This window comes from Thermobia domestica, chromosome 8, assembly GCF_964235325.1.
Source record: "Thermobia domestica chromosome 8, izTheDome1.hap1.1, whole genome shotgun sequence".
NCBI lineage: Eukaryota > Metazoa > Arthropoda > Insecta > Zygentoma > Lepismatidae > Thermobia > Thermobia domestica.
Window position 1 is genome coordinate 173,625,293 of NC_137461.1, and position 25,398 is coordinate 173,650,690.

Consider the following 25,398-nt stretch of genomic DNA (forward strand, 5'->3'; position numbering starts at 1 on the left):
GTATGAGCAAAGGTACAGGGTTAGAGGGAAATCTGTTTACCAACAAGACATACTACGTCTAGACTTACGGTCTTTCCTTCTTTCTGTATTAAAAACAAACGGTTTTTCCGTGTCAAATGATCAAAATGGGACCATTCCACCGAAAACAGCACAAATTGGTGCACGACCATTTTTTAAAAGTTCTGGTAATTTGCAAATATACTGGTACATATTTTGTAAACACAATAGTGTGATTAGAAATGTTGGATCCAATTTCATATGCCCACGGCAGCCATACTTCCAATATGGCGTGTGGCGAATCATGAGAAAATCAGGATGCACGCGAAACACAATATCTCAGAAATGAAAAGGTATACAGATATGAGACAAACACCAGTGAAAAGGTTATGAAGTTGCTTTTAATGCAACACGAAAAACTTTTTTACCATCTCATCTTCAAATACTTCAAATAATGCCACAAAGTCATGAGTGAGCATCAGGCAAATTACCATTTTTAAGCTCCGAAAATTCTCGAAGTAGTTGAACCAAAAATGTCATGGATTCGTACTTGACTCCACATAACGTACAGCTGGACGAAACAGGAGAAAGTAAAATGAATAATAAAGATTTTGTAAGGAATCAAATATGTCCCCAAATGGTAATTCCTTAATGTTTGCACTTGAATATCTCTGGTGAGGAAAGTGCGAAAATTTTTAAACTTACACTAAATGACGTTTGGTTCATATTGTACTTAAGGTTAATAGCCGCATTTTTTGATTTGGCAGGTATACAAACTATAACGTTGGAAAGTTACGTATAAAATGACACCAAGATACAAGGCAATGGCATGTATTTCATTCAGCTATAACACGTACAATACGTGAAAATGGAAGCACTAAAATACTGTGCTTCCAACAAAGCATGAAAAAATGTCTTAACATGCACATGAGATTAGTATAATAATAAAATGCACGTCATTACAAGCAGTCGTTTTTTCAGAAAAAAGTGTTTCAGGGGGACACACAGTATTTCGGGGGGGGGGGGCACTGCTGGTACTTTTCTATTTATTATTATATTATAGACGTATTCTTTTGGTCTCTTCCAAGGGGCACTGTCAGAGCTCCGGGGGGGACAGTGCCCCCAAAAAAATATGTCTGGAAGAAACACTGATTACAAGTCTCAACATGAAATCGCTCTACACGGACTTGCCTGAAGCAGCAGTATCAGCCAAGTTTAGATATGTCTACCGCTGAAACGATCTCGAAGCAGACCTCAATTCAAGCGCTGTGCTCTGTGGTGAAGAGCTGTGTGTTAGATATTGGGTGTGTTAAACGAAAATGGAGTTTCCTGTTGTACAATGTACTCATGAGAACTATCATAAGAATAAGTATGGGAAAGTGAATAGACGTTTGGGTCCAGTTAATGAATTAAGTGAGGAAGATCAACTGGCGCCATAATTAAGAATAGGGGAAGAAAAGGAGATCCAAGCTGTGTGTACGTACCACAAGAAGAAGTTTCTTCGCAACTATCATAAACCTTTTGGACAAGTGAATTGCGATTTTCTTCAATACCACAAAGGTCGGAAGAAAGGGAGCAAAAAACGTTGTGTGGAAATAACGCGTGATCATCTGAAAACGAAGAAAAAACTATCAGTGGAACTTATTCTTGGCAAGACTTTTTGTCCAACGTGCTACAAAACAATATTTATGCGGATGCAGATAATACGAAGTCAGGAAGTGACCAAGAGTATGTACCTGCAGAATCTAACCTGAAATATGTAGATGAGGTGTGTTCAATACTAGGTATATAACAGTATCAAAACTAAAACTTCTTACTTGTTAGTGCTTAAAAAATAGAAGAGAGCATTACGTAAAAAATGTAAGAAAATAAACATTGCTAAACAAACTTGGAGCAATCGTCTTCAGAAAGTGTGATCAGGGATGGAAGACAGGATTGTGTTAATCCTTTGTGCAAAAAATATATCCATATTGAAAAACTGAAGATTAAGTGCAAGCGTGTACTAAGAATTGAGCAAAGATCTTAAATTAATTAAACAGTCAAGAGATAGTTAAAATTATTAGTTTAATGCTGGAAATTTGGCTGAAGTCTGAAGTTCACGAAGAACTGCAGCTGTCGAAATATCTTGTGCGAATCAGTAGAAAACTAACCAAGAAACATGCTGTTCTTCCAGACCTTGAGAAGAAAGGACGGAAGCTGTTAAGTACGGAAGTATTGAGGCTGTTGAAGACTTCTGCCACCTCGATGAGAATACCAGAATTTTTACTGGGAAAAAGACTACATTTCAATGAAAGTGAATGGAGTAAAGGAAAGCAGACAAAACGATTTCAAGTTACACAAAACTTGAAAAAACTGTACATTCCATTCAAAACTTACTAAATCTCTAACATGACAAATCTTATATTGGTCTGCTGAGTGGATTTTTCTCTTCGTTTACTCACGGCAAAGGCCCATGCGATGGTGTAGGTGGTACAATCAAACGGATTGCGATGGTGTAGGTGGTACAATCAAACGGATTGCGATGGTGTAGGTGGTACAATCAAATGGATTGCAGTGTCCCAAAAACTACGAAAAGAACCAGACACCAGCAGTGTTTTCGATTTAATGCCACAGTTGAAAGAATTCTCAGAGACAAGATGTTATTAAATATTGCATTCGTGTAACGTGCATAGGGCGGTCCATCAACGAGATAGACAAAAGTATTCTCCCGTCACAACATATAAAAATGGAGCCAAGGTCAAGTCAAGATACAAATTTTGGTAATTACCATGTTTACCTCTGTCAAATCATAGGGGTATCCTGGTCCAAGCTGCTGATTTGGTGTTCTATACTCCTCCCATTGCGACTAAAACTTACCTTTCCAACTCGGGCCTTTGATTTCTCTTCGCATCGTCTTATGGATAGAAAAGTATTTGGAGAACAATACAGGTTCATGGCGGCTAAGGCCATAAAGTGAAGTCTGAAATCGCCTTGGAGCGTATAAGTGTTACACCTAATACGATAATAAATCACTGTACTTTAATTTCATATGAGGGTTTTGAAATATAAGAAATAATACCTACCTTTGCTCCTGTTCGACCGAGCAAGCCTGGCGCTCCTTTGGGTCCTTTCGGCCCGTTGTAACCCACACTACCAGGTCGCCCACTTAAACCAGAAGGACCTTCATCGCCTCGTTCACCCTTTTGACCAGGAAATCCAGGTAGTCCCATATCACCACCCAAAATATTTAGACCGGGGTCACCAGCTTCACCTTTTTCCCCAAGGCTACCCTAAAGAGAATAAAAGGGTCAATATATGTTTTACACTTAGCAGAATACAGAAACACTATCAAATAAAAAGGTAAACTGTAATAGCTTCTGCAGATACTTAATCAGATATGAAGGAGAAGTAGGAGGTCAAGCATTAAAGGAAACGTCTATATCATACATTGTCAGTTTTCTGTATTAATGGCTAAAATAAAACGTTCATAATTGTTTGATAAATCCCTATTAAGCTCAGTAAAACGATATATAATCAGTTTAAACTAAATAGACAGGTAGCAAACAATTCGTTCCGCTGCCTTGTCAATCGAGCGATTTCTGCCTTGTAAAATTACAAGAGGTTGTGGATTTAAGCATGAATTTCCAGCCAGTCATGCAGCACTAGCACCGAACATCGAAGGACATGGATATCTCTAACGATATTACCGTCCCCTTAAAGAAAAAGTTTTGACTAAAATTAAAATTTGGGGTTAGTCTATGAATGACAATGATGCTGAATCCTCTCGCTCTGGCGATACTCACCTTGGAAGAATGTGACTGACCGAATACGATAGATATGAACTCAACAAAAAGGCTATTTGTCTCCGACACGGAAAGCTCAATGGTCCGACATGCAGAAAATGACTCACGAAATAAAAATAGACTCCCAACATTAAAACAATGATCAAAAATATTATTTCTAAAAGGAACAAATGCAGCATAAGCAGGACGAAATAACAAAACATCTATAAACTTTTAAACGGAGGTTATAAAAGAGAGTTGTCCTCTCAAAAATCTGACATATTGTTAGGCAGTCCTAAACATTTTCTGAGGTCTCAGTGTTCCGGTCATCCTAGATCGTTATATTCAAAGGAACGATACTTGATTTTCATTTTATTTCATTTTCAGTTTAGCGTCCCTTCCAGCAATGAGGCTATTTGAGAAATGGACCTACAGTTCCAATCGCTTAGCCAGGAGGGAGCTCAAGCGGACGATACGATGGAGCTTATTTTCACTTTTGTGATTCCAATCCAGTTGCCTGTGCAAGTATAGAGACCAGACCATGTTTGAGAGTGCTCCAATGCAACATCTGACAATTCAATATTGTTTGTTGCTGTGACAACACGTTCGTTTTTCAAATTTCCCGACACCCAGCAGACATCAACAACAGAGCCATATTACTGTAACTGATAAGATTTTACACAAGGGTTTCCATTCACAACATATAACCATATAATCAACGACAAACGTAATAGTCCGGCAGCCAAGACCTAAACCCGAAGTTAGCGTATTAAGTTTTTCTCTTTGTATATTCTGAATGATGGCATGTGAGCTTTTTAAATTCGAGTGTTGCCACCTTGGCACCCTTGGGGAACTTGGGCAGTGACGTCATCAATTCCGGAGCTCCGAGCTCAGAAAAAGGTTGGACTCCCAACAAAACTTTCTGGGTGCGTGCCTGACTCGCCTCGTCATTCGTTTCCATTACAGTTCAAAAACACTTTAAAGAGTTAAAATAGTCTGTTCTTTTAAAGAAAATTTGCATATATGAAATTCATTTAGTTCTATTTCTACATTCCAATTAAGTTAGAAGCTATTAATGTGGCATAATTCCAAATCACGAGGTCAGCAGTGTAAAACAGACCACATTATTTGAATGGGAATTGAGTCTATGATTCTAGGCATTAGAGGTAAGAGCTCCAGTCAACTTGAAAATATAACTTGCCCTTCGAGTACTTACAGGAAGGAAGTAGAATCAAGAATTTCTGCTGATGCAGCTGATACACATGAAATTCGTGAACGGCTTATTCCTTCACTGACCGAGTGAATCCTGAAATAAATCCAGAAAATCTCGTAAGCATAGCTGCAGGCAAAGTAGCGCCGTCGGCAGCCAACGTTCATGAAACTGTTGCAATTGGCAAGAAAATTATGAAAAAAATTGAAAATGATCAATCATCAAGCTTTCATAATCCAATTCCGAAGAAAATTGTAACAATGTCTGAAGAGAGGAAACTGAGACTTCATAAATCTTGGACAGAAACATAATATAACTCAAGAGCCATTGCTCTTCAAGAAAGTTCAAGAAATAGAGACATAAATCAGGTGCTGTCCTGTGAACATTATCCAACTTCAATGTTTTTAGAATCAGTTGAAATGAGACTGTGCACAAGTAAATAAAACATAAAAATTCGTTACAAGTTACTTGTTACCAAAGATTTAAACATCAGAAACAAGGAACAACAATAATTGATAAAGGAACACTTATGTTGCGTATCAAGTGGTCTGAAAGAGGCACACTACGTGATTTTATTGACCAACTCAAAATGACCATAATAAGAAGATTAAATTCTGGTTATGTGTATCTCGTTTTTGACCGGTACAGAGAATACAGTACAAAAGATACGGCAAGAAGATTAAAAGCAATAGGTGCATCTCGAGTACATGTGTTGGATTTTACAACTCCTCTTCCTCCACAAAAAGCTATACTAGGTGTGATAGACAAAAGAAAACAAATCACCCATTTGATTTGCCAAGATCTCTTACAAGATTTTGAATTCATGGAAATACAGGATGGCATAAACTGTTTCTCACTGGTTCAGAAAATATTGCATTCGAAATTTCCTTAAAAGGTGTAGAAAAAGACATCATATGATCATTTCAGATGAAGAGGCTGATATCTTAGCGCAACAAGCAATGAAAGTAGTTCTGGCTGGAGACTCTCAAGTAACTGTAATATCGGATGAACAATCGGAACCTCTTGATTTTTCATTCCCACTTCCTGGAAAACATTACAACAGAAATATTAATGGAATCACCAGTGCACGACCGAACTGTCGTAGATATTGGTGCAACTGTATTGAAGCATCGAAAAATCATTCCAAATATTTTGGCAGCTCACGCTCGTAGAAGCTTCATACTTTAGTATAGATAAAGTTGTTACTGGGCGACCATAAGAGGGGTTGTGACACTGAGTATCGGTAAAGGAAAAGGTGTTAAAACCATTAAGGATGGATATTCCCTGTCATTACTGGGCGACCATGGAGCACCAATTGCTAGTGTTCTAGAGCAAGCTTCACTTGTCACAAAATGCTATGGTAAAGGGAGATGTACAGCTACTACAGAGGCACGAATAAAACTGTGGCATGAGAAAAATGGGGAGAAACTGTTCTCAAGTACCACAGCTTTCCTCGCTTCCTCCCACGAACGAGGCTTTTGCAGAAAACGTCAAACGTGTACATTTTCAAATATGTGTGTAGAAAAGTGCATTGTTGCCACATTCACCTAAACTAGACCCAAATTTGTTTAGATAGTATGAAGACACTGGTCAGAAAACTTTAGTGCCATTAAATTTGCTAGAAGATGTATCCTTAGATTAGCACCCTCTGAGCTGAACCATGCAAAATGTATCGTTGTAATTTTAGAGATTCTTCTTTGCCATGTACTTTCTTCTATATAACAATATTGGATGTAGCATGTCCTTATCATGTCGTGCAGTTTCAGATGAGGATGGAAATAGTAGTGATGATGAATATACAGTGAAATGTTAGATTTTTTAAGATCAAATTTTCTCTCATTCTTTGTGAAATATTTTAAAAGTTCGTCAGTAAGTTAACATTGGTAAATAGGAATTAACGATTTAAAGATTAAAAAATATATTAATATGATTTTTCAGTTGTCTGACGAAAATACTTCCTTTAAATAATCAAAAGAGAATATTCAGATTTGATTTCATTAGATTGTATTATTTGTATCATATTTTGTAATTTAAAATACATATACACATTCTAACTTACATTTTCCTTTTGCATATGTAAATAAATATTATAAGATATGTTTAATAAAAGTGAATGTTATAAATAAGCATCATTTTTAATTATATACAAAAACGGAAGTATGAGCTTCATAATCCAACAGTTTCTGATATATTCCACAGTCTCTATTCAACCGATTTGTACCAAATTTTTAGGGTAGGCTTCTATAACTATATAGTCATGCTCCCATAGTTTTGAAATAGATCGATTGAATAAGAACTGAAAAAGAACCCGGGAACTGTTACATTATCGAGGTCATACTATATATTAAAGTTCGGTCATTTGTAACTTTGTAAAGCAATTTTTAACCAGAATAGAAGTAAATATGCAAATCAGCAATACCTTGTAGGAAAGATGAATTCATTATCTATTAGAAGGAAGTTACAGAATGCAAATCAGATAACTATTACAGAAACTATCGTCGATTATTTGGAACTTCGTTTTAAACTTATGACTATTATGATTATGCAAAAATGACGTCCCCGCTCAAGTTCCCCAAGGGTGCCGAGGTAGCATCACTCAATTCTGAGAAGCTTTCATATCCATCATTCAAAAAATTCAAAGAAAAGAACTTAATACGCTAACTTTTGTTTCAGCTGATTTCAGGCTTTTGGCTGCTGGACTACAACTGTTGTTATTCTAGCAATGAATATAATTTATGGAAAATTAGAAACAAATATTTTTCAAATATGTGTAGCTTTACGCCTAGAACTTAGTATTTGCTATGAATTCGCATGTGCGTGTCAAAGTCGGATGGATGAGAAAGGCTTACACGCATTATGTTGTATCAAAAGTGGAGGGAGAATTTCACGTCACAATCAAATAATAAAACGAACCCTCACCAGTATAGACTGTCCTAACATTTTAGAGCCACCGGAAATGTATCGGAATGATAATAACCGGCCAGATGGAATTACTTTGACACCTTGGAAAAGGGGCCAGTGTCTAATATGGGATGTAACATGTGTAGATACTTTTGCCCCATCTTACTTAACGTCAACTAGTGAAGAAGCGGGAAGTGCAGCAGAGACAGCGTGTATGCGGAAACATTCTAAAAATTCAAAACTTAAAGAAGATCACATTTTTATTGCGTTTGCCACGGAAACAATGGGTGTTTTTAGCCAGATTTTTTAAAAAGGAATTAGGATCAAATTTAATTAACAAATCAGGAGATCCTAGAAGTGGTTACTTTTTGACACAAAGGATAAGCCTAGCCATACAAAGAGGCAATGCCATTAGCTATTAAACTCCTTCCCATCTTTACCCAAGCTGGATTAAATTTTTTATCTAAAATAAATATAAACATTTTTTGAATGTTAACAATTACTACTTAAAAGACGGATACAGTATAAAATGATATTTTTGTTCATTAGTGTGTGATTGGAATTATGGCAAAATACAAGTATAGAGGACTGAAACACTTATTAACCCTTCGTTTTTACAATTGTTGGTGTATATAGTAGCTCAATTATGTTTAATTTTTACTGTTTGCTGTTTTAAAGATATTAATTTTGATGTCAAAAAAATTATGGAACTAAGTAGACACGCACAATACAGACCATATTATGAACTGGCCTCTTCCGTGACGAAGTGACAGTAAACAGATTTACACTTTTGGAACCACACGTATAACACACATTAGAATTATTGAGCTTAAAAAAAATCGGCTTACAGGCTTGCATATACACAGTGTGTTTGAAAAAGAGATCCCTAGTTTTAATGTGTCCTAGAATATATATCCTCGTCGCCAAAAGTGCCTTTACATCTCCGTGATGGGTATGTGACCGCACAGTACTCTAAGGAAGGGATGGTTGCATAAGAATTTGTGATTAATTTTAAACAGTTTTTATTTTGACTAGGGAAATAACGTAGGTATAGGGAATAAAGGCAAAGATTTCAAGCATCAGTGCACTGTCATCTCTGAAAAGATTCGTATTCTTTGTTTTTCAATTTATTGCCTTATATGTTAAGTTAAACACCACAGCATCTGTCACTGATAGCGTAGATCATCTTACTTTTTAAAATTGCTACTGTAGGTTATTTGTCCAAACACTAATCTCCAGACATGATGTAGAGAGAAGAGAAAGAAAGAAGTACAACATCTGTAAGATTTATGTAATTCACTAAGGGACTATAGGGACGGACTGAGCTAATTAGTGCTACAAGCGCTTTTCACTCTTCACGAATTTACTACGACATGTTCGCAGGACACTTTTCTAAGTCCTAAATCTGTGCATTAATTATTTCATTCGCCTCGCTATATTTATTTGGGAATGGAAACTGATTACGCTGAACGTGAATATGTTTCACTGTGTAAAAAACAGAAGTATTTATTCCGTGTATAGAACAATATAATACAGTAACTAAGCAATATCATAATTACTAACGCCCGCAGGATTTTTCCAACGGGGGCGACGGGCAAAAGACCGATATAGAGTTTTTCGTTTTATTCCCTATATATATTAACTTAAAAGTCATAACACTTATCACTGATAGCGTATATCGTTCTTCGCCGCTGTACCCTATTAGTCAGAACATTCACCTCCAGACATGATGTCGTGAGAATAGAAAGAAAGAGATATGAACAGTGGTGTCACTAATTTTACTGCGCCATTGATCGATCGATCATCGATTTACTCTACTACCCCAAGCTTCCTGCTCCAGGTATTTCAGCTGCTGCGTTATATATATGGTTACAAGTCAGAAGGGTCAGACAAAAGGGCGAAGACAGAATGGCCCTCGTTAAAACGACCCCGGTCAGAAATGCCCTGCGTCAAACGAACCCGGATGGAAAGAGCCCGAATCAAAACAGCCCCACGTTAAAAGGGTCCGGTGAAAAGGTCTCCGCAACAAAAGTGCACGAGTCAAAAACGCCTGAATCAAAACGCCCCTCATAAAAAGGGCACCAGTCAAAAGATGCCCGGCTACAAAAAGGCCCGAGCCGAAACGGCATCACGACAAAAAGATTTGGGTTAAAAGGGTCCCACGACAAAAGTAGTCGAGTAAAAAGGCCCTGCGTAAAACAGTTCCGTATCAAAAAGAGGCCCGGCTACAAAAGGGTCCGAGTCAAACGGCCCTGTGTCAAAAAGGCCAGAGTCAAAAGAGCCGAATCAAAACGTCCCACATAAAAAAGTCCGAGTGAAAAGGGTTCCACGACCAAAGGACCCGAGTCAAAAGGCTCTGCGTGAAACGGACCCGGATTAAAAGGAGGCCCAGCTACAAAACTGCCCGAGTCAAATGGCCCCACGTCAAGAGAGCCCGAGAATCGTTTGTTAACGCAAAAATTTGGGATGTATTCGCATTTTCACGTACCTTTGCACCCTTCAAAAACAAACTGCGTAACTCAATTTGTATCACTCCGCTCACGAGTATTCAGTGATTGGTGCAGGAGAAAATGCTTCGTCTGTTTCCCGCAATATTTCTGCTTCTGTACGTGCATGTAATCCTTCACTGGTAACCTTCCTGCCTGCATGACCATCATCAACTATAGCACGCGCTCTGCGTATTTGTCAGTGGTTGTGGCTGTTTTCTTGTTAAATTTAATATTTTTGTGTAAGATATCAATCCATATGTAGAGATGTGCTTTTAATTAAAACTAAAATGTTCTTAGTGTGATTTAAAAATACAATAATTGCTACCTAGGTTGAACAAGTGGAATTTCTTGGGGACTATTATCTTATGGAAGAATAATGGTCATTTGGCTCATTGTCAGTGTTGCTCACTTCTGATTTTTTTCGTTTTTTTTTAATCGTAGTCAGACTGTTTAGTCAGTTTCAGAGAACTGGGCTGCAAATGTCCATTATGTTACCCAAAAGAGAAACTGAGCCCTTGTACTAAATTTCTAATTAATATATTACATGCATTATACTTCGGATAATTGGATATAAAAAGTTGTAGGCCTATTATTTTAAAGATAAGTAAGAAAGAAAGATAAAAGCTATTTCACCGATTCGAAGTAGCGTAACGTCTGATGTTAATTCTGTATGTTATAATCAGGGGTAAAAGTGGATCTGAAAAGGTAGGGGGACGGTAGCAAGCGGCATGAAGTCACGCCGTCCCCCCGCCTATCCTTGCCCATTTTAATTTTTTAGGAACTGGGGGACGCCGTACATATTTTTTCGAGGTCGGGGATGGCGTTCTCCCGCATTCCCCCACACTTTTACCCCTGGTTATAATTCGCATATCTATTAAAAGAACGATCGGGTTTAACCCTTAACATGCCCTGTAGGGACCCCAGAGAGTGATATTTGGTGATACTGCTGCAACTATAAGAATCAATTTATTCTGGATTTTTATGTGTGTCCTGCATCCGTTTGGCATATACTATCTATTACATAATTAGATCAACGATGCGTTCGTTAAAAAAAATACAAAAAAAAAAATAAAAAATAAAAACATACTTGAAAATGTAAAAGCTCCATTGTTTGTATTTCAGATTTACAAACACAAAAGTATAAAATTGTACGAAAAACTGATTATTGTTAAAGTAAACATATTTGATGTCAACAATGCTCATTTAACTTAGGTATGCTTTTAGACATCCAAAAAATAATAATTTCAGTGCAATACTATGTTGAGAAATTAAAATAATACTTGGGGTCGCCAGAAGACCCCAGCTTGGTAAACAACGTTGACGAGTTAGGCTTGGTACGTTAAGAGTTAAATGAACATTTAAGAGTCGCAAGAATGATTGTCCGTTCTCAGGAGTAACAAAATATCTGAAAAAATCTTCAAGGGATACTAAAATTGTAATATATTCAATAAATAAACTCGCTTTTTTTTTTAATGAACAATTATTTGATCCACATGTTCTCTTGCCTCTACTTGAGAGTTATGTAGTGATCCGAAACAGTCTTGAAATGGACATGAGTAAAGAGCATATGTTTTAGTAGATCTGCTAGTCAAGCTAATAAGCATAGTAAGACAACAGAGACTAGAGAACATAGTAAGATCCAATAGTTCTGATTCTAATTTTCCATGTTATCCCATGACGCTATGGGCAGGCTAAATAAAATTTAGTAGTGATAGATTGAACATTTTGAACCATTAATGAGAACTCCCTGATATCAAAGGACGAGGATTTATGGTCAACCACGATTAGCCATGATTTGCAGTTACAGGGAAAATTTAAGAGATTTTTCAGCCCGGCTTCCAGGCATAGATATCCGCAGGACTTTTTCAAGGGGGTAAAATACCGATTCCAGGGGAGGACAAAAGACCGACACACAAACTCAGTCGCGAATACACAATATTTTGATACACGAGGGCACATAATACATCAAGTAAAACAACAGTTATTTACGCTTTTTACCTACAGTAAATAATGTATAATACCAGATACTATAGTATTTAAATGAATATATTAAGTGTTACAACATTTAAGTAAGCAAATTAGTATGTCTTTACATGCACGTCCAAAAACCTTTTAAAACAAAGGGAGGCAACATCCCCTTTCCCCCTTCTCCATTGCGGGTAGCCATGCTTCCTAGTGTTCTGTGTCTATATTTATATGCTACTTCAAAGATTCACGAGAAAGAAAATGCATCTTGGTAATATATCAGAAGTCCATGCCATTTCATTTTCAATCTCCCGCTCTTCGGTTTGTTTCTTAACTTGTTAGCTCGAGGTTTTCTATAAACTTTTTAGTCTGTTAGTTGGCAACATTTGCACACTGTCGTCTGCATTGTTTACAAGGGCTGCAAAGCTTCGTGAAAAAGCGAGTAGATAGTTATAATAAACATGACTGTCTGCATTTTGCGTTACGTTACTATACTCAAAATTTTTGCGAAGACTGTTAAGGAATGACAACCAACGTCAGTAACAGAGGCGACTTTTGGGGTAAATTAACATTTTACGAATGTAATCCATGAAAACTGCGCAAATGTATGGTGGAATTTCATTTACGATGGAAAACATTAATGGTCTCAAAACAAAAGTTTTAAAAAATCAACCACTTTTTGTTCATTGTTATGCAAATTTGATTATTATTATTATTATTATTATTATTATTATTATTATTATTATTATTATTATTATTATTATTATTACCTTTTCTAATATTATCAATAGTAATAATAATATATAATGTCAGTGGTAGCCTATGCCTTCAAACCAGTATACGCCATTGCTCAAAAGTATTAACTCTCTATTAACATCAGTCGTCTTTCGATCATTTTATTACTCCTTCCCACTCTTCGAAGGTGTGCAAGGGTGTCTTCTTACTCCTTACCCCAAAGCAAGAAAAGCAAACAATATTTTAGGAACCAGCCAGGCTCAGAAAGGAAGTGACTCAGAACGCACACAGCTCGCTGTATAGCTGCAAGAGACCCATGGGTAATTATAATTGCCCTCTTGTTACAAGGCGTTCAGTGAGACGTACCTACCATAGTCAGTTCCGGTAGTTGAACATCGAGTTGACTGTTAGAATACAACAGCAGCATACGACTAGTCCCTTCTGTTTGCTTTTCACGAATATTTTTCACCTTCATGCGTATAGGTCACGTATTGCGTGTGATTTAGATGACATGCTGTGTCAAGTAAATATTTCAAAAATATATGAGCACTCAGAAGGCAAATACATATAGCTATTTTGGTTTTTCCTTTTCTGTTAGTCAGTGGAAGTGTGTATGGTTGTTTCAACATTCTTCTTGTAGTTTGGTTAGCATTCACTTCCACTTTTTAGTTGAGCTTTTGTCTATGAATACCACCGCGACAAGTTGTGGTTCTTAAGGTAGTAGCGTATTTTCGCCCCGAGAAATTAACGAAATAATAAATAATGTAGACTACTATGCTTTTGAAACGGAGGATGACGCAGTTTGTAGGAAGATTCTAGCATCAATTTATGTGCCACACATATCTTTTTTCATATAGCCTCGCTGCTCAACAGAACGTTGAACCAGTGGCGAAGCGTGCTGTAAAAAACGGGGTAGACACATTATATATATACAGGGTGGCCGATTTTATCTTTCCACGGAAATATCTCAAAAACGTTTGAGCATAAATAAACCGAACAAAAACTCAAATCGGAAATACCATGGGGCAAATCGAACGGCGATGTCGCGGTGTCCCAGGGCCGCTCTTCAAGGGGTCCGAGGCCAACTTAAGAACTTTAAATGGAAACATGGGGCGAGTGACACTTCATTCGATAGATCTTTGAAAACTAAAAAGCGATGTGGCAAAAGTTTTTTTTATATCGGTCACCGCATTCAAACTGGCCGCCGAAATATGTTACCTGCATCCATAAACGTCCACTAGTACTAATGAAAACGGTTTAACATAAAAATGAACCAAACAAAAACTCAAATAGGGAAGTCATGGGGCAAATGGAATAATGTTGCGTGATGCCTCCAGGGCCGCCTTTCACCTTGGCCCAGGCCCAACTAAGAAATTTTATATGAAAATATGGATCACGTGATAGTTCTTCATTCGATAGTTCTTCATACAGTAAAGGGCGTTGTGGCAGAAAATTGTTCATATGGATAACCGTTTTCAAAACGGCCGCCAAGACATATTGGCTGTATCAGATAAAACGTACAGTACCACTAATACGAAAACTGTTGATGATATTAACGGATAAACAGAATAAAAATCCTATAAGATATCACAGAAAGTATTTATCATTCCATGGCTCGAAAATGTTGCAACAGAGGAGAAGATGATTAGAGTAAAAGTGCCATAATGTAAAGGAGGAAATCTAATCCTTAGAAAACGGTCCAACAATAAGTGGGTGAAGGGGGCGGAAAGGAACGGTGAAATTCCAAATGAGAACCTTAGTTTTTGCAAATTGTATGTAAACCTTGTGTCAAAACGGTTGAGCGCATTCTTTATTGCTGTTTCGAGGCAAAAATTTTCTAAGTCCAACTTCGGGTATCTTCGGAAAAAAGTAAACCAGGTTCGAACCTAGAAGCCAGCCTTTGCAAGTTTGACCTGAAAAAGTTTGCAGATGTGTTTTTCTTCTTTTAAATATAATAAGACTTGTTACCAAGTGTAGAAAAAAAGCAACATTGATTGAAATACTTAATGATACAATATTTCGAAACTTTGTCTTAATGTCAGCACATGCTTGTTTGTCATTTTGCTCTCCATACTTTATGGAAAATTTACATACATAAGCGAATCTTTCCATATGTAAAAGAATGCTGAAAGTTAAGACATAGAACATAATTCTCACCTGAGCAAAGTAGAACAAAAACAGCGTTTGCAGTGGATATGAATGTCATTATTATCTTAAATGCCTATACATCGCTAGAAGTATTTTGCGAAGAGCGCTTGTGTTAGCTCAGTGGTGAATGTTAAATACAAATTAAGAAAATAATATCATCGCAATAAATAAATTATGTAGTGTATTTATTTGTAGCTATTTGTCATATAGATTGTTACTTCTCAACATTCGTATTACAGCATGTCATTGTTCTTGAAAAATTATCCGAGGCATAAACAGAGAATCCAAAGTCGGAACGCTCGCAAGAAATTCATGAACCCCAAAGGTCACGTGAGCAGACTGGAATTGTCCTTATGAAGCATGCCACAGCAGAAGGTCTTTACATAGATTTTCAACTCAATACCTGATATATGCTTTTGCAATGTGGAAGTGGTGATACCTTTGGTCGCTCTCTCTCACTTTCTCGCTCGCTCACTTTGTATTTATATATATATGAAAGTGGATGTATGTGTGTGTTTCAACATAATCCTGATATGTCTACAGCAATTTTACCCATATTTCTTACAATCTGGAAAAGAGTACTGTCGGGATACATATCAAAAATGCTAGAAATGGATCGATGTTAGTATCAAATCCATAGTTTCGTGATCGCTTAGGTAAACAGTTCTACTTTCAATTCAAGTACAATTAAGCTCCCATTAACACCCAGGGTGGTTACGTAGCGACATAAAAAATATCAAAATCAACCGATATTATAGTCGAAACGTAAGTTTTCAGTGCCGCATTTCCCATTAGTCCAACTAGGTTCGTGCTAGAGGGCAACGTATTTGAAGAGCGCAAAGTTTAAAATTTTAATTTTTTTTCGTATGAAAAAGTTAAAAAATCGCGAGCAATCATGAGCAATCCTTTTTTACTATTCTAATATATTTAATGATAACGTAAGAAATCTAAAAGTAGTTCAGAGCATGTTTCCCATTTATTTTTTGTTACGTAGTTGTAGCTGTAACATCTAGTGAGTGGTATTTAAGGGGATGTCTACCCACTTGCAAGTGTTTCAGGATCCCTATAAGATAACACGTAGATATTTCTATGTGAATATTTAACAAGATATTGCACTTACCGTCTCAAAATTTTCCATGATATTTTCCAACAGCAATACCTATATGTTCATGGTTTCTGTTTTTGATTTAATGCCCCAGATCAATTTAGATTAATTATAATGCATACTTCCGTTTACACTTGGCAACGTAGAGGATAGAATTTCTCCAGGAATTGAGAGCTCTCTGCTGAACCTCTAGCCCTAATAGTCTTCGCGTCACGTGGTAGTGATTTATGAGCGCTTCTGGCTAAAAACAAATGTTGTCTCTGTTTCTTCCTTTTTTTTTTTTTGTCAAAAACTTGTTTTGGGCAGCTTTGTCCTCAGTTTTGTCCACTGCCTCTATCGAGATAGCAGTTATACAATGGAGATCGTTTGCAGATCTCATAGCAGATAATGTAACATTCTTTGAAGAAACTCGAAGACTGACAGCCTCTTCATATTTATCCACTGCAGTGGCGCAACTCAGTGGAGCAACTGCTTGTGAAGCATTGCTTTAAATTGCTGCCTTCGTTTGCTTCCACTGCAGTTGCTTCCACTAAAACGGTTGCCGCCACCGACCGCTCTCGAGCAACTCTCAGTGTCTTCCACTCGAGGAAAAGCATTGCTTTAAATTGTAGCCTTCGTACGAGGACACTGAAGTGGCGGTCACCGCACAAGGTTGCCAGTGTATCTCGATGCCAATGTATGTATATGTTGTTAAAAAAAAAAAAAAAAGGTGCTGAAGAAAGAAAAGAAGAAAAGGTGCTGATCAGACGAAACATGCACACTTGATCTTTCCGTGCCTGCCCTAGTCGCGGGTTTACTACCCCTCCCCGATGGGGGAAATTTTTAACTCAATAGAAAATAATAATGAAAAACTTATTTTATGCATACCTTTATTTCGTTTTAGTAAAAATTTTAATGAATTTTCATTTTACATATGTTGTGAAGAAAGACTTTAATTACTATACATTCACGATCTTTTCTTGTTGTTTGAAATAGTTACAGAGAATGATGAGTTTTACGATATGCGTTGGCGCAATAACGAAATAAATTCGTTTTGAATTTTCGCCCGTAATAATTTGAATATTCCAACACTAAGAATTTCATTAAAGGGAATAAAATAATCGGATTGCAAGGGCGCCCATCAGGAGGGGCAAGGTGGGCGATCGCCCCCCTAGAGGAAATTGTACTTCAGAATATCGAAAATCCAATAGAATTTTTACATTAGTTACAGCAAAATTTGAAAGTATTTTTGAAACGTCGCTTATATTGCCCCCCTTGTAAACCACAACATGGGCGCCCTTGTTGGATTGTTGAACTTCATCTAGATTTATATTGTGACAAGATGTTGAAGAGCACAAGGAAGTGCAATACACCATAATTACCCACCTCTTCGCTACTGTCTACTGCAAGTAGAACGTTAAAATTCTATTTAGCTTCGACGACCAATGATTAACGCCAATAGACTTGCTAAATCAATTATTATTTGGAGACTGTTTGACTTCTGTTATTATTATTATTATTATTATTATTATTATTATTATTATTATTAATAATAATAATAATAATAATAATAATAATAATAATAATAATAATATATTTTTGCACTTTTCTTCGTCTTGCTAATTAAATTTTTATTCAAAGTGTTCCCCTCAAAACGTTGCGCCCCTAGACTCGGGCCTAGTGGTAAATCCAACTCTGCCTAGTCGTTTATTATGTTTTGTTCTTTGGGTATTATTCATTTATATTAATCACCAGATTAGCAGCCACCCCTTATGCCAAATGAATCATTTCTGGATACGTTTATAACTATTATTATTATCACGTAACGGGACTTATAATATTGCATTCTTAGTCCACCGTCCGTTACTCCTACGATAACTCTTGGACAAATACCAAATTGTTATATTCTGTTTTTGCAATAGATGTGTGGAGCGATTATGGTATCTCGTCCGAGTTCGTTACTGGAAACGATTAATCAACCGGACGTGGTAAAAATCAACCATTTCCGGTTTTAACGTTGCCATTATAGAGCGAAAGCCATAATAGATAGCGAGAAGGGGTTTTCTCAAATCGATTAATTGTTCCAAGAATATCTTCCATGTCCATCCTTAATACTGTATTAAAACCGGAAGTGGTAGAAATCCAGTGCGACTTCCGGTTTCAATATTAATCTATATAAAGAAAACCGATAAGAGAGCAAGTTCGATTTCCTTGGAATCGACTTAGCGTTTTAAGAATAGTTCACATGTTCTCTTTTAACACTTTATTCAAATCGGTAGTGGCAGAAATCAACCATTTCCGCTTTCAGTGTTGATCGCCATAGAATAAAAACGATAATAGGTAGCGAAAAGTGTTTTTGTAATCAATTTAGCATTTCAAATATATGTACTATCTCCCCTCTTAACCCTCTATTTAAACCAGAAATGGCATACATCAACTACTTCCGGTTTAAACGTTGATTACTATAAGGTAAAAACGGTAATAGGTAGGGAGAAGCGGTTTTCTGTAATCAATTGTGTCCCAAGAATAATATTCCATGTCGACTCTAATCTGTTTACTAAAACCAAACCTGGTACACATGTACCATTTTTGGTTTCCAGACTAATTTGAAAAAAATATTGGCACGCTCCACTTTATTGTCTTTACAGAATTACGTATTATTATTATTATTATTATTATTATTATTATTATTATTATTATTATTATTAATATTATTATTATTAATATTATTATTAAATCATTAAGGAAAGAAGTAAAGGACGGAAATATGTTGTTGACAAAACCAAATATATATTGATGGTTTTCCTTGTGGCTAAATGCTTAGAACTTTGCGCCCTTGCAGGAGTCGGTTTCGATTTCCGGTGGCAGGTACTGCGGTTTGTAGATCTACGTCCCATGTAGCCTAGTAGCGTAGGTGTTGAAATGAAGTTGAACTCTAAATAATTAAAATGAAATGAAATCTTCATAAGTTTTACGTCCCACGTTTATGCCGGTTAGGCTAAAGGAGACGGTGATGATGAGAAATGAATGAAATGGTGGAAACGGGAAACCCCAAGAAATCCCACGAGCACGGTGTTTGTCCACCACAAAGTCCACACGGCGCGAGCTGGAATCGAACTAGGGACCACAAGCACCGGAGTAAGTAATAAAAATATATAAACAAAAATATTGGTAAGTGGAAGAGTATTACCTGCGTCTAACAAAAGAATATAAATTGAGAAATTAATTACAAAGTTTATGTTGACTTTGGAGCTGCAACACCTCAAAAAAAAAAAAAAAAAGTATGAAAATAATATGCATATGTATATAGTGTGAATGACATCAAATCTTCCTCTAAGGCAGATCTCTTAGCAGAAAGAGAGTCGTCCTGTGAATCCTCAGGAACCTGTGAATAGGATGCACGGACATTCGTTTTTTCCCTCTACGTTTCTTCTTTTTGAGCAGCAAAATAAGAAGAAGTGCTTGCTTACTATTAACAGCCATTTCTCAAATTGGAATAACTTGAGACGGTGGAAATGCTTCTACGAACTACATGAACCGGATAGTCGCCGAATGGACACTGAAATCACGAACCATAAACGGCTGTATGTGTGTTTCTGCGTGTTCCATGTATTTCTGTGTGTCCTGGCAACACCACTCATAGTTTGGGCAATAAAAGGGGGGAGAAACAGAAAATAACAAGAACCCTTGGTACCTGCTGTCGGTTGCTTGTCTTTTCACAATCAGTGGCGCAACTCAGTGTTTCCACTCAGTGGCCGCGAATGAAGGGAGGGTGACATACGAACCGCGTGACAATTTGGGTAGGGAATCTGGAGCGTTGCAATTTTGTGTTCTGAAGTCCGCCTTATCACACAAGACAAAATGACCATAAACAAGAAACTTGTGAAGGAAGAAGGAAAATGTTCTTAGTAATTGTATCCAATTGTTTCCACATTTTTCACCTTTCCCCCCGAAAGATCCCTTCGAAAAGGGAAAGAGGGGAGGGTGATTTTGTGACCCTTGAGTTTTAGAATAGTCTTGAAACGAATTGCAAAGTGCACTTACTGGAAATTCTACTGTCGTTGTGCTATAATATCTGTGTTGCAAGAAGTGTGACAAAATGAAGGAATCAAAGAGGAAAAGAATTTGGTACTCTCTCCTTCCAAAAAAGAAGTCTCGCCAAGCTAATTCATATGTGTGGTCGATCTCAGAGTATGGAGTTCAGAGACTGGATAGTTAATATTTACCATTCAGGATTACCTTACAACCAATTAAATTCCATTTTCACCTAGTTTGGGCAACTCCCTCTTGTGCAGTCGCCTGGACCCAGATCAGGCTCGTATTTATGGACATGTGTCTATTTCCGGATCACTTCGGAATTGATAATTCGTTAATAACCATTCAAGTTCATTACTATATTTCCTGAATTATCCAGTAATCCTTTCTCCTCCAATCCTTTGTCTTTCTTCATTCTTTCTCTTTTTCTTTTCTTCTCTGCCTCCCTCTGCTACTCTTCTTTCTCACTCTTCTTTTTCCTAACACTAACAAAACTGAAAAACGGTGTCATGACGGGGAGTAGTCGCTATCAGCACGGTCAATAAGTTGTTTTGATAGTTTTTTTTTTCTTCGGGAGTCCTATATGGAATGATTAACTCGAAAATGAACATATACAGAAAGAGGAGAGTATTGTATTTCTTCCTTACTTCGGGCGACTCCTCCTTCCACCCACGAATAAAATTACCCGTATACATGACAATAGGAAGGTATTTCGTTGAAAAATATGCTTTTTGTAGGATCATTTTAATTTCAGGCATATAGTCATTCTACTCCTTTTCATAATGTAATTAATATAGATGTATGCACAGTATAAATGTAATGTGTTAGAGATGTAATAAACTATTTCGTTGATAATTGTTTTTGGTAGAATCATTTGAATTTCAAGCATAACGTCATACTAAGGGGTTCCATAGTCTTGTGGTTAGAACTTTTGACTCCTGTTCGCGTGATTCTAGGTTCGATTCCCTACTAGAATACTCAAATCATTGGCGTTTGCTCATCGTTGTGAGCCAAGATGGGGAGCCACGTGATTAAAAGACGTGACAGTCTATAGAATTAATATAAATGTATACACAGTACAAATGTTGTTTGACAGTAGTAAGGTATTTCGTTGATATGTATATACTATTTCTAGGATGTATACATTTCTTTGTATACGACTTTTATAATGTATAATGTATTCTTATAATCAAGAACGAAATTTTAAAATTCTTCTTCTTCTTCTTATTATTATTATTAAGTATTCTGCCTTTTGGCCGGTCCTGGGACTGATGAGATTTTTTTCGTTTCTTCTTAATTTTCAGTTTGGACCTTGAAATATTTCTTCCATGTTTCTCGATTTTCAGCTTCTTCTTAATAATAATTAATTATTAATGCTTAATAATAATTAGGCATAACAATGTTAGAAAACTGAAATATTTTAACAGAGCAGTTGATTTCCACGAATGTCTAATAACAAATTTTACCACCCAAGTGAGATTTATACCACTTGACACTATGGTTCGGAACTCATGACTATCATATTTGTGTTACAAGGTTATTTTCTAAAGACAGCTGTTTATTAGTCTAAAATCTAAACTCAGCAATACAGCCCATAGAGGCCTGGACATACCAGCTGGTAAACATTCACAAACTAGAAGATCGTGATCAGTGCAATGACATCAAACAATCCTTTCGTCTTTCTTGGCCAGAGATCGCTACCACTTTATTCGGATAGTTCTCCATTTCTTTCACGATGTTGACTCAACTTCGGAAGTTGTGAGCTTACACTGGCAATCGAATCCTATTCTACGTACAATGGAGACACAATATAACGAGATTCAGCTAAGGAAAAACTCCTAAATAGTCATTAGTAGGAAAAGAAGCTGAGTACTATTCAGGAATGAATTGTTGATCATCTCTTAGGGGGAGGATATTTTCGAGAAAATGTACGCATGGAAAATAATAATAATAATAATAATAATAATAATAATAATAATAATAATAATAATAATAATAATAATAATAACACAGCTACACAAAAAGAATAAAAGTTCTGTGCACCAGACCCCAGGGTATGGATTCAAAATATTTTGGTACCCAGAATCCAAATTTCGAAACCCCAGGACGATTGACCGTGATATTTTTTTTAAATGGGCGATAAACATAAGCAAACGTAAAACAGCACTTACGTTCTTCGCCCATAAAACAAAGTTGACACGGTCAAATCGTCCTGGAGTTTCGAAATTTGCGTCCTGGGTACCAAAATACATCGAATCAATACCCTGGGGTCCAGTGCACAGAACTTTTATTTATTTTGTGTGGTTGTGTAATAATAATAATACTGTATAAGGAAAAGGAATGAAGACGTACTAAAGGAAGCTAATGAAGGACGACAGATCATGAAGATAATAGGAAAAAAAAAAAGAAACAGCATGCTTGGACATCTTATTCGGCACTCCGATTGGATCACCGTGTTGATAGAGGAAAAGGCAGAAGAAAAACCAGGAAGTGGAAGATCAAGGATAGAAAAATCTATAAGTTTTACGTCCCACAGTTATGCCTGGTAGGTTAAAGGAGCTAGTGATGTTGTGAAAAGAAGGAAATGCTGGAATGCAGAAAGTGGAAGGAAACGGGAGAACCCCGAGAAACCTCCCACACATGGTGTGTGTCCTCCACAACGTTCACTTGGTGCGAGCTGAGATCGAACTAAGGACGCCATGCATTAGAGGTGAACGCTTTACCACTGACCCACCGCGGCCCGACCAGGGATAGATGCAGTTACGAAGAAGAGACCTTATCAAATTATAAAACAGCTCTCCCAGGGGAGAGAAAAGTTTTAAAATTTCCTTCTTGCGCATCAACCTATGATTGAAGTGAGAAAGATTATTATTATTATTATTATTATTATTATTATTATTATTATTATTATTATTATTATTATTATTATTATTATTATTATTATTATTATTATATCGAGAATGTACTTCTGGGTTTCCTCCTTAAAAAATACACACACTATTTCCAATTATGGTTATCCTACTTTTTACAAATTTGTCTTTTTTTTTTCCTCTGTCTTTCATTCCCATCATGCGATGGGTGGGCCATAGAAGGTGACGCCTTTTCTGTGGCCAGAGTGACCAAATTTGTCTAATTCAATATTGGTTTAAATAGTATTAGTTTTCAAGCTACATATATGAGTTCTTTGACTAACTGAATAGTGCACGCCCCTTCTGGCTCACTCGCCACTATTTAACATTAAATTTCAGATGCCTCGATATACTTGCATAAGTTTATTATTTCTAAAATAAACATTACGTAAAAGGTTATTCAAATTGATATCAAGTTTTTCTGACATTTGTATATTACGCATATCTTTCTTAATTTGCATTACTCACATTACCCCAGAGAACGAACAAATTTTAGAGTTCTGGTTTGAACTTCTCTTACAATAATAAGCAAATATACGAGGAACAAATTTACCATTATTGACGATGCGGAGGGGAGGAGATTTTCTGGACTAGGAAGGAATGTGTGCGGGTGCAGAGCAGAGGTCTGCACGGGCCGGAATTTTCAGCCCGGGCCCGGCTCGTGAATTTACAATGTGAGGCCCGACCCGAGTCCAAAATATGTCTTAGCATTTAGGCCCTAGCCCGGACTGAGCTCTGTGATAATCAAATGAGCCCGAAATAAGCCCGAATTGCAGAAACTTAATTATTAATGCAAAATTGTATTTTTATTTACAGCAATTCGAGGTTTGATTTTGCAGTTGTGTTTTAAAAGTCCTCCAGAAAGAACGGTGCAATTTGTATCGTTTTACACTATATTTACAAAGTTAGGCCCGAAAAAGTACGAGAAATATGGTTGTATATTAAAAAATTCACAGCCCGAACCCAGGGGCGTCATTTAGGAGGACAGGGAGAGGCATTTGCCCCCTCCCGAGTTTGAGATTTATATAATTTTATCAATAGCATAGTAGTAAATCAGTGAAAAACGCGAAATTTTACATATATCAAGGGGTCTTGGCCCCCCAAGCCAAATCTGAAATGACGCTACTGCCCGAACCCTCCCGGGCCCGAAGTGATACATTCTTTGTAGGCCCGAGCACGTGCAGACCTCTAGTGCAGAGACGTTTCAAGTGGTGGGCGATTGCCCACGGCCTTGCATCTTGAGGGACCTCGCAAAGACCAACGAGCCTAAATCGATTTAGCACTCACTTTTGTCGATGCAACAATAGAAACAAATATGAATTCGGACTTAATTACAGAAAAACAATACGCTTCAAACTAACTTTTCATCTATTCGTATATATTAGATCGCTAGCATACGCGACAGGCGGCGAGTTTATTTTAAAATTGCAATAATGAATGTGTATAAGTCTTTATCGTTGAGATGAATTGTTTTCGATAAATTTTATTATAATTAGAAATTTTTAAAAAAAGGGGACAGGAAGGACTCGTAAACCTTATTCGCCTTCTGTGCAGATGGTATGGTAAAAATCAATACTGGATAATGAAAGTGTAAGTGTAAGAGGCCGTTTAGACGTTATGATAAATCATCAAGGGTAGAGATAAATTTCAGAAATCATCACATCTAAATTAGTTTATCTCATGATATCTCTCCTGCATATGATACGATGCGATAAGTTCGACATGTTCAACTTATCGCATGCAAGCCAGGTATAGCCCCCCGTAGAGAAACAAAGGAATGAATAGGTCACCGCTTCCAACCCTTCTTCGCTGCCAGCTTCTTGGAAGGAAAGCGAAAAAAACAGGTTTTGCTAAGAATTTGCTTATACCTGTCGTCCTGTGATCTGTTCTGTTGACAAAAAGGAAAGAAATATCTTTTCCCCATTTTCTGTTCATGAAATGCGAATAGTTTTCCAAACTACGAAAACTACAACAAATTAGCCGTTCGATTTGGTTTGCTTTGATTTATGAAATTTAACCTCGGCTAAAGCAAAGGTAGATCCATAGTTTAAAATGAGATAAAACCGACTAGCACCGAGAATTGAAACCTAGACAGCATACATCAGAAGCGGCACGTCCTTGATTGAAACCTTTGTCCATATCTTCGAAACAAGTCATTATAAAC

General features: G+C 36.9%; 1 protein-coding gene across 1 annotated transcript in view; it reads right to left on the reverse strand.

Annotated features, from left to right (window-relative positions):
• The window catches only part of LOC145693355 (uncharacterized), a 1,690,974-nt gene that overhangs the window by 648,577 nt on the left and 1,016,999 nt on the right, over positions 1 to 25,398 (reverse strand). Inside the window, exon 17 of the mRNA XM_081769282.1 lies at positions 3,060 to 3,266. Within this exon, the coding sequence (XP_081625408.1) occupies positions 3,060 to 3,266 (207 nt within the window). The remainder of the gene's footprint in view (positions 1 to 3,059; positions 3,267 to 25,398) is intronic.